The sequence below is a fragment of the Pelodiscus sinensis genome, chromosome 22 (genome assembly GCF_049634645.1).
Source record: "Pelodiscus sinensis isolate JC-2024 chromosome 22, ASM4963464v1, whole genome shotgun sequence".
Classification (NCBI taxonomy): Eukaryota; Metazoa; Chordata; order Testudines; family Trionychidae; genus Pelodiscus; species Pelodiscus sinensis.
The window spans coordinates 15,301,929-15,314,627 of NC_134732.1; the positions used below are offsets into that span (position 1 = coordinate 15,301,929).

General features: G+C 45.2%; 1 protein-coding gene across 3 annotated transcripts in view; it reads right to left on the reverse strand.

Annotated features, from left to right (window-relative positions):
- Positions 1-11,303, reverse strand: part of TTF1 (transcription termination factor 1) — a 30,571-nt gene extending 19,268 nt beyond the window's left edge. For 2 of the 3 annotated variants that reach the window (XM_006136809.4, XM_006136807.4), the window contains exons 1-6: positions 11,100-11,244; positions 6,046-6,994; positions 5,413-5,657; positions 4,268-4,453; positions 3,259-3,337; positions 1,615-1,745 (exon numbers count right to left, since the gene is read on the reverse strand). In XM_006136809.4, coding sequence (XP_006136871.2) covers positions 1,615-1,745; positions 3,259-3,337; positions 4,268-4,453; positions 5,413-5,657; positions 6,046-6,935 — 1,531 coding nt within the window. In that variant the 5' untranslated portion in view covers positions 6,936-6,994; positions 11,100-11,244. Of the gene's footprint in view, positions 1-1,614; positions 1,746-3,258; positions 3,338-4,267; positions 4,454-5,412; positions 5,658-6,045; positions 6,995-11,099 lie in introns of all 3 variants that reach the window. The other variant, XM_006136808.4, reaches the window with a different exon arrangement.
- Positions 11,304-12,699: the final 1,396 nt, after the last annotated feature.

Here is a 12,699-nt window from a genome sequence, read left to right on the forward strand (position 1 = left end):
AGGCTCCCGGCAGCCCAGCACTCTCGTGGCCACTCACCCCCCGCACCTCCTGGCCTCCTCCCTGGAAGGTCAGCCCCCCGTGGCTCCTGGCAGGCCGGCATCCTTGTGGCCGCTCGCCCCTGCACCTCCTGCCCTCCTCCATGGCAAGTCAATCCCCTGCAGCTCGTAGCCTATTTTTGAACACACGTATCCTTTATTTTTTACATCAGGAAGGGGGGATAGGGAGGGGTAAGTGGAAGGAGGTGAGGGAGGAATGGGGTATGAGCCCCCCATGGGGAGGACTGGGGTGGCTCTGCGGGTTCCTCGGGGTGGAAACTCTCCTGCAGGGCATCCTGGATCCTGACAGCCCCCCGATTGACATTCCCCCAGATGGCAGCCTGCGGCAAGTGCAGCCGGGCTGATGGCCGAGTGCTGTGATGTGCCGAGTGTGGGCACTCAGGGCACTCCAAGACAGGACTGCTTTGCTGTCCCTCATCGAGTTAGACACGCAAGGGGGGAACCCTGAGAACTGTCTGTCCAGGGTGGGGGTTGAGTCCCTTTAAGCACAGCCCTCGGCTAGCCTGAGGCAGCAGCTCCACACTCTAAGTCCTAATCTGATGCCCTGCCGGCACTGGTTCCGACCAGCCTTAACTTCAGTTCAGGGTCCACTCAATGTGGACATGCTATTTCGAATTAGCAAAACGCTAATTCGAATTAGTGCATCTAGACCTAAAAACTAATTCGAATCAAGTTAGTTCAAATTAGTGCTGTAGTGTAGACATACCCCAAGATATTAGAGAGACAAGGTGGGTCACCTTTAACGTGACCAATTTCTGTTGGCAAGAGAGACAAGCTTTTGAGGGTACACAAAGCTCTTCTTTAGGTCTAGGAAATGTTCTGGCGTGGTCTAGGTTTACTTGGTCCTACATCAGTGCATGGAGCTGAACCTGATGACCTTTCAAGGTACCCTCTGGCCCCACAATTCTAAAATTCTACGCACCTAAAAGAGTGATTTGGAAAAGCAAGAACCCATGTGGGATGAAGTGGGGATTTTATTCACCTTGTTATGTTACATGTGAGTTCTACAATCCTGTAGTAACTGTGTGTGTGCACGCCTCCGTTTCCCTGAGCACTGCACCTTACACTGAAATTCCCATCACCATCTAGGTATGATAGCCTCTCCCACGTACACAATGGCTGAGGCCTGGGAGGGAGGTGTAACCAGGTGACACCTTTTGCCCAGGAAGCAGGACAAAGGCTGGAGGAGGGGCCTGGCTAGTTTCTGCTAGCTTGAGGTGCAACAGGGGAGAGTCAGAGCTCTGGGCCCCCCTTTCCCAGAAACAACTGTACTGACTACTTTTGGTTACTGTGATGACAAGACTGTTCTACACAATATCCCTGTTGACTAATAAGACTTCTGTTCTACCTGCTGGCTGAGAGTCACATCTGACTGCAGATGAGGGTGCTGGGCCAGATGACTCTCCATACTTCAGTGACACCATGCAACCCCCCAGAAAAATCAATCCCCTGATTTGTTTAATTCATAATAACTAAAACAAATACCAAAAATATCTGCTATAGTAGTAACTTAAAATGTGAATTGTTATTTTTAAAGCAATGCATATTACAACTTACGGGACTTAATCTGAGAATACTTCATAGCAACTGAGTGGGTACTGCGGGACATCAGCTCAGAAATTTTCTTCCAGTTGTTTCCATGTATAGTATAATACTTCTTTAGTTTTTCCTTTTCGTCCTCAGAATATCTAAGGTAGCAAAAAATAAGCAGTTTCAGTCGCAAATCCCCAAACCCCCAAGCTGCTATAGATGAATGTGAACTTTAAAGAATTTGAAGATACCTGCTCTTGTTATACTGTAGTATTATGAAACAGACTTTTCCTTCTCTCTAGTCTCATAGTTACAGGAATATTAGTTTGCTTACTTTGTGCATTTAACAATGAGTAAAGCTATTTTCCCTGTACAACAGCGGTGGGAAACCTGTGGGCCGAGGGCCACATGGGGTCTATTGGGGTTCTATGTGTGGCCCACAAGACATTTTGTTTACTATTGCCCATTAACAAGGTTGAGAGATTCTGCTGTTTTTTGTCTGGGTCGTTTTTTTCCTACTGCATGTTACAAAAGTGACATGCACTTAAAGTAAGGACAAGTGAAGTGTGTGCACGCTGATTGCACAAAACATTGTGAGAGCCGTGTGCTCCCTCTGCATCCAATCCAAGTGCTGCTACAGTTCAATAAGCAAGCTCTGCAAATTCTAGGCACGCAAGTGCAGTTAGCAAAACTACCCTATCCTGGGAGACTGTCTTGGTTACAACAATCTTCCAGACCAATGAGACAAAGGAGGGCCACTCATGTGGCCCACTTGCTAGCCTAGGTTGCCCCTCACTGCTGTACATGGATGACACAATAATGTCGAGAAAATATTTTAGAGTAAAAATTGTGATTGTAAAAGCACAGACTTGGCAGAGGAACTCAGAAGCAGTACTTGGAGAGATTATAATTTATTCATGCAGTTATTGTGAGAGAATTTACTACAGGGCTCAACGATTTATTTTTTTAAAAGGAAAAACCCAATCCACAAAGAATTATACATGCCACATTTTGTTTTTCAGTTAATCCACATCGAATGCAACCATGAGAGATTCTTCTAATGGAGTGTCAAATCTACAAAAAGATGTGCTGCCCAACAGAACCCCTTCCTCCTTGGTCATATTGACAGAGTAGAAATCAGAACAGAAACTCTGGAGTCAAAATTCACAGATGGGCATTCTTTGAGACACCTGCAGTTCTGAAATGTACTTCTTCCCATTCTGTTAACAGCCATATTTTTTGAACTTCTTTTTGCTCAGATATTTGCATATGGATTAGACTGAGTGCAGAACAGGGTATTTCATTACTTGAGAATTGCAATGTAATAGTCATGGGCTAGGAATGAATTAGGACCCGTCAGAAGAATTGTGTAAATGCATCATTCTGTTTTAATAACGGAAAAGTCCTCTCACATCAGGGAGGTGAGTGGTCCTCTTACCAAATGGCTACATCTACATTGTGTCTACACTGCTCCTTCTTGTGCAAAAACTCCCTCTTGTGCTAGAGCCATTCTGCCTGAAAATAAGTGGCAGAGCAGCTCTTGTGCAAGAGCCGGTTTTTGCGTAAAAATGGCACCTCATTTGCATATCTTCTTGTGCAAGAATGTGCAATGTAGATGTAGCCTCTATGTTTTAAAATTTGTGAATTCAGCTGCCTGAATTATTTTCTTACCTCCCTTTATAGTTGTTTGGGTCAAACATCTTCCTTGCCCGAAAGTATACTTGTTTCCAGGGCCGTGGAATCCCCTCAGCTACATGACAAACAATATAGTTTTAAAATGTACTTGACAGAGAAAAAGCTACTGAGAAAAGTAACATAACACAGTAGTCAGAAAAGTATCAGTGATTTTATACAATTTGTGTAAAAACACATTCTGTGGTGCTGAAGAAAAAAGAGTAGGGACCAATTTAAATTGAACCTCTTGAATAATTTTGTCAACAGTTAGTACAAAATACAAAAAAAACCCATAGTATGGAAAGTCAATTAGAAAGTGCATTAAATAGATATAGATGAAGAAGTATATTATTTGAAGCATCTGTTTTTTGAAGACAAAAAATAGTTTGCTCCTGTTTCTAGCACAGATGAAAAAGGGACTTAGCAAGTAAATTGTAAAATCATATAAAAGTTCAATAGTAGATTTTCTATGAACAAAGCGATTAAAATTTTACACCCAAACATTTTGACTGACTGCTTTTGGTAATTTAATTTTGTTTGGTTTAGGCCAACACTGTGCACAAAATTTGCGAACTTACCATGCACACTGAGAACAATGGCTAAGATTTACAAAGCAACCTAAGGGATTTAGACTCATCATATCTACCATTAATATGCCTCCTAGATTGTTTCGGAAAAATGCAACCCGTTGGCATATGTTATTGCCCAGCCAGTAAGAAATGGCACAAATTGCACTTTTGATCACAATGGCCTTTTAAAAAGCAATTAATCTTGCTAGGTGGAAGGAAGTTGAATCCCAGCCTCCAACACCCTCACAAATGAAACAGGTATTCAACAGCATAAAGAGTAATTTTACCAACTACATAATCTCAATTGTGTTTCTTTCATTTTAATAAGATTTATAATTGACAATTTTAAAAAAGATCATTTCATAAGACAGGCAAGTGATGCCACCATATACTGGAGGGCAGGATCCATCTACCTAAAGTGAAACTATAATACTTACCAATCTTCATACTGAAAATGTATTTTACTTTCAATGAAGTGATGGCTTTTTGCTCTTCTGGGTATCGGTAAGTAAATAATAGTTTCTCTGCATTCTCTATCCCTGTAAGTGATAAAAAGTCTTCAACATTCTTCTGTATCTGACTATTTTCCTTCTTTGAAAACCTGCCAAACTTGATAGACATTCCTGAAATATACAATAAATGAGGTTTAGGAAAACAGAAACAAACAAATCCTCAATTGCATCACATCTTGAAAAAATGAGTTTACAGGAAATGTTGGTAAAGAGACAAGATAGCAATTCATAGAGAAAGGGAGCAATGATGGATGACCTAGATGTACACTTACGACTGTAATTTGAGTGCCAGGATAAATGCACACTAACAAAGACTGAAATAAGAGAAAAATGGGATTGGAAACGAGCACGTTAAAGCTGAGAACAGATGGAACAAAACAATAGTTTTCAACATCTAATACAGAATAAGGAAATAATATTCAGACAGTAAACATTTTATATCCTAAAGCAGAGGCCTTCAATCAGTAGGGCATGGAGTAACGTTCAGGGAGGAAGGGATGGCTACAGTCTGGACCAGCCCCCACAGGGGGCAGAAAGGAAACAACTCCATTCCTAGCCTGGCCCTGGCTGCCATTCTGTCCCAGGGATCCATGCCCAGGATCTCAGCTGCTGACCCAGGATCCTGATTCCTGGCCACACAGCTGGTCCTGTGCCTGCTGTCCCAACAACTTGCTCCACAACCAGTTACAGCTGCAGGCCTTGGCCTCTGGCCAAAGATCTACTACTTGCCCCAGCCTCAGACTCTTACTGCTGTCCACAACCCCACTCCTGGAGCTGTGGCCCTGCTCCCAGGTCTAGGGAGTGGAGGGAGACCAAAAGTTTGAGAACCTCTGTCTTAAAGAAATATTCTACCTGGAGTTAACTAAGGCTTTTTGTCTTTCTGTTAAATAATTTAAATCTGCTGCTATTCCACTGGAATTGAAAGCTGTGATAGAGTCTTCTGAATTTCAGTTTCTAGAAGCCAGATATTTTGGACATCAAAGGCACTATAAAAAATATCCATTTTTCATTTTCCTCTACCCAAATACTTTTAGTCTCCCAAATAGTAAAACGTCCTCATGGGAGCTTACCTTGTTCTTTAAACTTTTTAAACCTGATCAGGTCTCTTGTAGCCATCTTTAGGATTGATTTTTCTGACATTGTATGAACGTGAGGAATAAACTCCTCGAGTTCCCGTTTTGCAGTCTCCAAGTCCATTGTTGAATACACGGAAGCTTCAAAGAACTCTTCATCATTGAACATGATAGAGTTTCCAGATTCTCTAAATTCACCATCCTGGTCATCCTCATTTTCAGATGCCTCTGACCCTGGTAACCTGATAAAGAGAATTATATAACTCAGTGCAGATGATTATTAGCATACCTATGATTCATCAAGCAAAGGGTAAGGAACTATACTCCTCACCTCATCCCAACCTATTTCTATAATTACAATAACAAATTTCTGTAATTACAACAACAAATCCTGATCAAATGGCTTGTCAAGGTCATCAACATCCCCAATACACAGCTTATATCCAGAGATGTTTCAAAGAAAGACATTGTTGACGTAAAACATTTCCCTTTCTCTACGCTACTAACACCTTCAATTATTCATAGTGAAAGAATTTTTAGAAAATACTACACTTCACCAAATTCAGTAGATCAGCTAACTATGTGATCAATGCAACCAAAATAATGAGACAAAGCAAATTCAAGCCTTACTTTCTCTTAACTTCTGAGGTTACTTGTTCTGAGTGGGATTGATTTCTCTTTCCAGTCTTTCTAACTGATGCTACAGCTTCTTCAAAACAGCCATTATTACTCTCTGAAGTAACTTTAGAAATGTCAGCAGTCACCTTCAGAGGATTTTCATTGACTACGGAAGAAATCTTTGTCACGTCAGCATTGTCATCTTTGAAGAATTTTCCACTTTTATGAGTTTTGTGGCGTTTTTTGGGCATCACTGAGGTGCTAATTTCAGTAGATGATCCTGACATTATATCCTCATCATGAGAGGACACAAAAGATGAGGAAAAGGCTTCATCTGTAGTTTCTTGTGTAGAACAAGAGCTGGTGTGCTTTCTCTTTTTCTTTTTTTGACTTCTGCAATTATTTCCAATTGCATACAAGACAGGCTGCTCATTTACCTCATCCTGCTCTTTTGACAAATGCTTCTTTCTTTTTTTCTTCTTAGTAGATGTATCCACATAAATATAATCAACACTCTCCAAACTAACATCCATCTCACGCAATGTATTAGAATCCTCTTGGTTCACAGGGATACAGAGTACATTATTTTGCTCCTGTTCAGTATCACCGTGTTTCCGTTTCTTTTTTTTCATTTTCTTTTTGGGAGCATCTTTTTGGGAAACTGTTACAGTTTCATTATTTATTTCACACGTACCACCAATACAAGAATCCTCTAACAAGAAGTCTTTTTTCTCTTGCTTGCTTTTTTTTTTTTTTTTCAATTTCTTCTTATGTACAACAGTGTCCTGGGAAGATCGATCTTCAAAGAGCAAAGGAGAACGAGGGCAAATGTCTACACTCTGCGTACATTTCTTTTTGCTGGTTTCAAGGCTCTCACTATGTTCCCTGTTTTTCTTCTTCATATTTATAAAGTCCGTGATATGAAAATAATTTGCTTACTTCTTATGTCTGCTTTGCTTTACTTTAATAAGAAAAAGAAAAGACGTTTTACTCAAGTGTCATATTTACATAAACTTTATGCAATTGGATACTATGTTGATAAATCTTCACGCCAACACCTTAAATAGGAGTTACATGGAGAAAAACAAAGATATTTAAAATTACCACTGGCACGACTTCAGAGTCATCCAATTTGCCTGAAGAATCAAATAACTTAAGCAGTTGTGCTTTAAAATGTATTTTTACTTTGAAAAGCCACTAGGTAAACATTAGTCCAATAAAAGATCTCACCTTTTAAGATCTAAATAAAAGTAGTACATTCTTACTCAAGAGAAGTGCCCCCAGGTTCTATTCATTTCATGTTATATCTTTTTGCTATAGTGACAAAAATAAGTATTGATTATGTAATAATTATTGATTATGTAACTTGTCCAAAACTAACAGAGTTATAGAAGAGAATTGTATCCTGGCTCAAGTATCATATGTAGAAGATATACATGGATTACCAGCAGATTTGCAGAGTCTTCCCCCACCCGCATACAGACACCTGGATCAGTTCATCAGTCCAAGCAACTGGTTAGTATATCAAGTGTGACCATCTTACATGAGTCAGTACAGGTTGAACCTCCCTAAATGGGACTCTCTGGTCCAGCAACATCTGGGGTCCGGTTGCTGGACCACAGAGCCCAGGAATAGGGAGGTCTGGCAGCAAGGCCTGGAGGGAGTCCATGGAGAGTCTGGCTGTGAAGCGGGAAGCTCTGGCCCCGGCCACCGGAGAGCTTCAGGTCCGGAAGCTTAGCAGGGAGCTCAGGCCTCGGAGGCAGCTGGTGGCGCAGCAGGGAGCTCCAGCCCCGGCTACCAAGGAGTTCCAGCCCCGGCAACGCTGTGGGGAGCTCCAACCCCAGAGAGCCCCAGCCAGGCCAGCAGCAGGCTCTTAATACATTTAAAAAGCAGAGGCGCAGCATCTGGGACTGAACATGAGCCAGGAATCAGCTGATTCCCAGTTCGCGCCCGGTCCCCTCTATGCCCCTGCCTCCTGTGGAAACGGTGCTGGGGAGGAACCAGTTTTTAAGCTGGCTCCCCACAGCACTGGTTTCTGCTCCCTCACCTTGTTGCCTCTGCTAGAGGTAACGGGCGGGGGGAGCGACTAGTCAACTATCCAATAAGCCAGGGGTGGGGAACCTTTTTTGATTCGGGGGTCACTAACCCACAGAGATATCAGCCAGGGGCCACACAAAAGTGAGAAGCAAAAAAGCACACACACAAAACCCCCCATGATGTGGTGAAATGGTCTCTCTTTTTTTAAATTTAGAATTTTAGTATGATGGCTGAGTTTGCTTTTCCTTGCTCAGCTGTGGCCATCCCTTCCTCCCTAAAGGCACCCCATGCAGAGAAGGGCCTGGGGAGAGGGGTATCCCTTCACTCCCACTCTTGCAAGACATTCCCCCCATTCCTCCAACACCTCCTTAACTGTTAAGGGGGACAGTGCTGGCAGCGCAAGCCTATGCAGGGAAGAGATTGGGGGTGTGGGGGAGAAGCTGGCCCTGCTGTGGCCTCCCCCATGCAGAGAATGGGGCTAGGGGGCTTCACCTCCTTCCCACTCCAGGGATGATTTCCCCCTTCCCTTTCCAGTCCCTGCTTGCCTCCTTAACAGTTCCAGCCTCTTGCAGCTGCCTGGTGGAGGAGGGGGGAGGGCAGCAAGCAAACAGAAACACTGAGCTCCAGCACATGGAGTTTTCCCCTCAGGCCAGATCTCCTGCATGGAGGAGAGGAACGAAGTGTTCATAGGGTTGCCAGATGTCCGATTTTCACCCGGACTGTGCATTATTTGGGTCCCCGTCCGGTAAAAAAAAAAACCAGAAAGTATGTCCAGTATTTCCTGTTTCCCTCGGACAGAAGCCCACCGGGGACAATTTTCCCCTGCCACATCTGGCGGGAGCTAGGGGAGTGAGGAGTATGGTAGAGGCGAAGCAAAGGGGGGGGCAGGAGGGCACACTTGCCGGGCACCACACTAGGGGGGTGCAAGACTGGGGTGGGAGCAGAGCGCACGTTGCTCTGGCCCACGTTGACCCTTTGAGCAGAGACCCGGGAGCTGGCCACGTGATGCCTCCCTGTACACTCTGTGAGTGGAGACAGCCAGACCGGGCGGCAGGAGCAGCGAATTTAAAAGTATTTTCTTACCTGGCCATCCCATTCCTCCGGTGCCTGGCTCTGCGGAGTGGGGGGTAGATGGGGAGGGGATTTGATTGGGGTGGGGCACTCCTGGCACTGGGGATGTCTGGCTCAGAGGGATGCACTGGGATGGGGGACGCTGTGGGGGACCTGGCTCTCAGGCAGGGGTGAGTGCATTGGGATGGGAGACACTGTGGGGGGCCTGGCTCTAGGGGAGAGGAGAGTGCATCGGGATGGGGGGCACTGGGGCGCCTGGCTTTGGGGGAGTGCACTGGGATGGGGGGTTTTGGGGTGCCTGGCTCAGGGGGAGGGGTGGGTGCACTGGGGTTTAATGTGTGGACCCAAACTGGAGGGAGAGGTGTAAAATGCAGGACAAGCTCTCCTCCTCCCGCCAGGGTCAGGCTCAGCTTTTTTTTTCCCTCTCTCTCTCAACAACTTTGGTCTCCCCTTTCTTTTCCCCCCTGAACAGAATTTTTTTCCCCGTTTTTTTTTCCTTGCAGGTGGAGTGTTTGGTATTTTTTATTTAACCATCTGGCAACCCTAAGTGTTAATCCGTGCTGCAGAGGAGGCTAGAGAAGCTTTTAAAGCAGCTGCTGGGACTCTCTGCAGTGTTTTACAGTTGCTGGATCCCCCCACCCCAAGGGCTGGATTAAATTGTTTGGTGGGCTGATGCAGCCCATGGGCTGGAGGTTCCCCACACCTGTGATAAGCTTTTACTTATCAGATAGTCAACTAGTCACTTACATCCCTAACACTAATGATTTATGCATACAAATGGGATAATCATGTTCATTTAGTTATCCAGCAGTAAACTCAAGATAAAAATTTTCAGTAGGGACTAAGGGTGTTAAGAGGCAGGTAACTGGCAATTTGTATTAACTACATGATTAGTGGATAGGGGAAAGCGCTCAGTCCAGGTTTGCACCGAGTCCAGGATCTACCCTCGCTGTGGCTTGGCAATTTAAATGTAATAGGAACTGGGCTGCCTGCGCCTACTACATTTAAACTGCAGAGCCACAGTGGGGGTAGCTCCTGTACCCAGCACAAGCCAATTAACTAGGGAAAGGGAAAGGCAGCACTGCTCCTGCTCTTGCTCCCACATCCCATTGCTGCCTCTGATACAGAGAGAATGTGAGTAATCAGGTAGTTAACTACTTGCTTACATTCTTAGTAGGGACACACCCTGTGAAGGCTTCCTTTAGTCCTGCCTTTTTTTTATTTGAGAGACAAGGTGAATGCGATAATATCTCGTAAATTGGGCCAACTTCTGTTAGTAAAACAGAAAAGTTTTTAAGCCACAATTCTTTTGGCCATTTAGAGCTGCAGCTACGTTAGCTGCTACATGAAGAAATCAAGCATGCTGCCATGAACCACTGATTTGCTAACATCTCTGCTGAGTCTTCTGCCAACAAGATCAGTAATAGTTTTAGTCATATTACTACCTAATAGATACCCCTCAATTCATTTCACCCAGACAGCCATTCTCTGACTTGACAGCAAGTAGGGAAAATGGTAGAGCACAACCACATGCCCACTCCATTAAGGCAAATCACTGTGTTGACCCTCGTGCTGCAATTCCTCTCATATTATTCACCCCCAGCCACACTTACTCCCTCACAAAGGACCTGGGTTATGGTGTCCCAAAGCATTATACTTCATGGCCATAACCCTGCTCTATCACCACTACGCCTCCCCCGCCCCCGACACATCCCCCCCTCCCTCTACTTCTCCCTCCCACCCCACGGCCCCAACCCCTCATCTCTTCCTCCTTCCCGCCCTACTCCCAACTCTACACCCCTCCCCCGCCCGCCCCAACCGTTCATCCATCTTCCCCACCCACCCCCTCTAGACCCAGCCCTCCCGTTCCCCCTCCCTCCCGCTGGCCATCATTCCCCTTACACTCTCCCCCGCCCTCTCCACACACCCCTATTTCAGGCCGCTCCCGCGCGCCATACCTGCCCGGCTCAGCTTTCCTCGGTGCAAAGCGGCACCACTAAGGCGCGTACCTTCACTGCCGGAAGTGTCCGTCACCATCGCAGTCCCTCCTCGGCAAGGGTAGGAGCCGAGTTTCGCGGCTTCATAGACCGGAAGTGTCCCCTATCGGACCTGGATAGGAGCGGACCCGAGTCCCTCTGTCACCGCCTACGCTACTTCCGCTTGAGCGGAAGCGGGAGGCGGGTGTCATCTTCCGGTTAGATATAGGCGCCCCCTGGGCCTTCCCCTGGGCTCCGCAGGCTCGGGGCTGTGCTGAGTTAGGCCAGGCCCACCGGCTTAGCGCACAGCCCGACGAGCCCCCCAGAGTCCTCCGTACACATGCCCTTCCCCACACTACATCACCGCACCACAGCCTGCCTGGCAAGCGCCTTCGCAGGCTGGCAGGAAGGTCACAAGTGAACACGTGGCCAGAAGCCCTGCGTGTCAATATTCCAATTGTAGGTTTGCCTCAGCGGCACAAGTGAAAAAAAATGTTTTAAATCGACCATGCCAAGGGCGCCAATTTAGCTGCCGGAAGTTGTTAACTTGTTAATGATTATTTCCTATTTTGTATAGATTCCAGCAGTCGATTGTGAAAAGATTTCAGCAAAACCTTCAAAAAGGAAATAGGATGATAGTATTGTCCTATTTACTTTTTGAAGGTTTCGCTGAAACCTTTTCACAGCCGACTGTTGGAATCTACAAAATAGGAAATAAAAATTAAAAAGTTAGCAACATAACTTTTGGCAACTAAATTGGCATGGGGGAAAATGCCCCCACCCCACTGGACCATGTGGTTATATAAGGCCCCCTCCTGGAATTCACTTTTCGAGGACTCAATAGGGCACCTGCCTGCAGTCACTTTCAGGGTCAGTAAAGCCCTACAAATCTGCGGGTGTTCATGGATGGAATGTGATACGAATGTTGTATCCATACAGGGCTCTAAGGATCAGGGAATCCTGTTTGTGTTATAGCATTCATTTCCACCACCACCCTCCTCTCCCCTGCACAGTAGTTAATGCAGTACAGAAGTTTCAAAGACTGATTTCTGTAAAAAGCACGTGCACAGTTGGGCTGTGTCTAGACTGGCAAGTTTTTCTGCAAAATCATTTGCTTTTGCGGAAAAAATTGCCAGCTGTCTACACTGGCTGCTTGAATTGCCACAAGAACACTGACTTCCTACTGTCTGAAATCAGTGCTTCTTGAGGAAATACTATGCTGCTCCTGTTCGGGAAAAAGTCCCTTTTGCGCAAAGCTGAAAATGGCGATCGGGGCTTTTTTGTGCAAAAGCGAGTCTAGATTGGCACGGATGCTTTTCCGCAAAAGGTGCTTTTGCGGAAAAGCATCCGTGCCAATCTAGACGCTCTTTTCCACAAATGCTTTTAACGGAAAACTTTTCCGTAGACATAGCCCTGATGTATAGGCTTGAGGTGCATGATGCACATTTGCTTAAGTTGCTAAAAGCAGAATTACCCATTTGCCTATCATATCTGGTCAAAAGCACCATTTAGCTTGATTGATTATCATTAGTGACCTGATTTACAAGTAGGATGTTTTAATTTAAAAATGCAGCAAACCTGG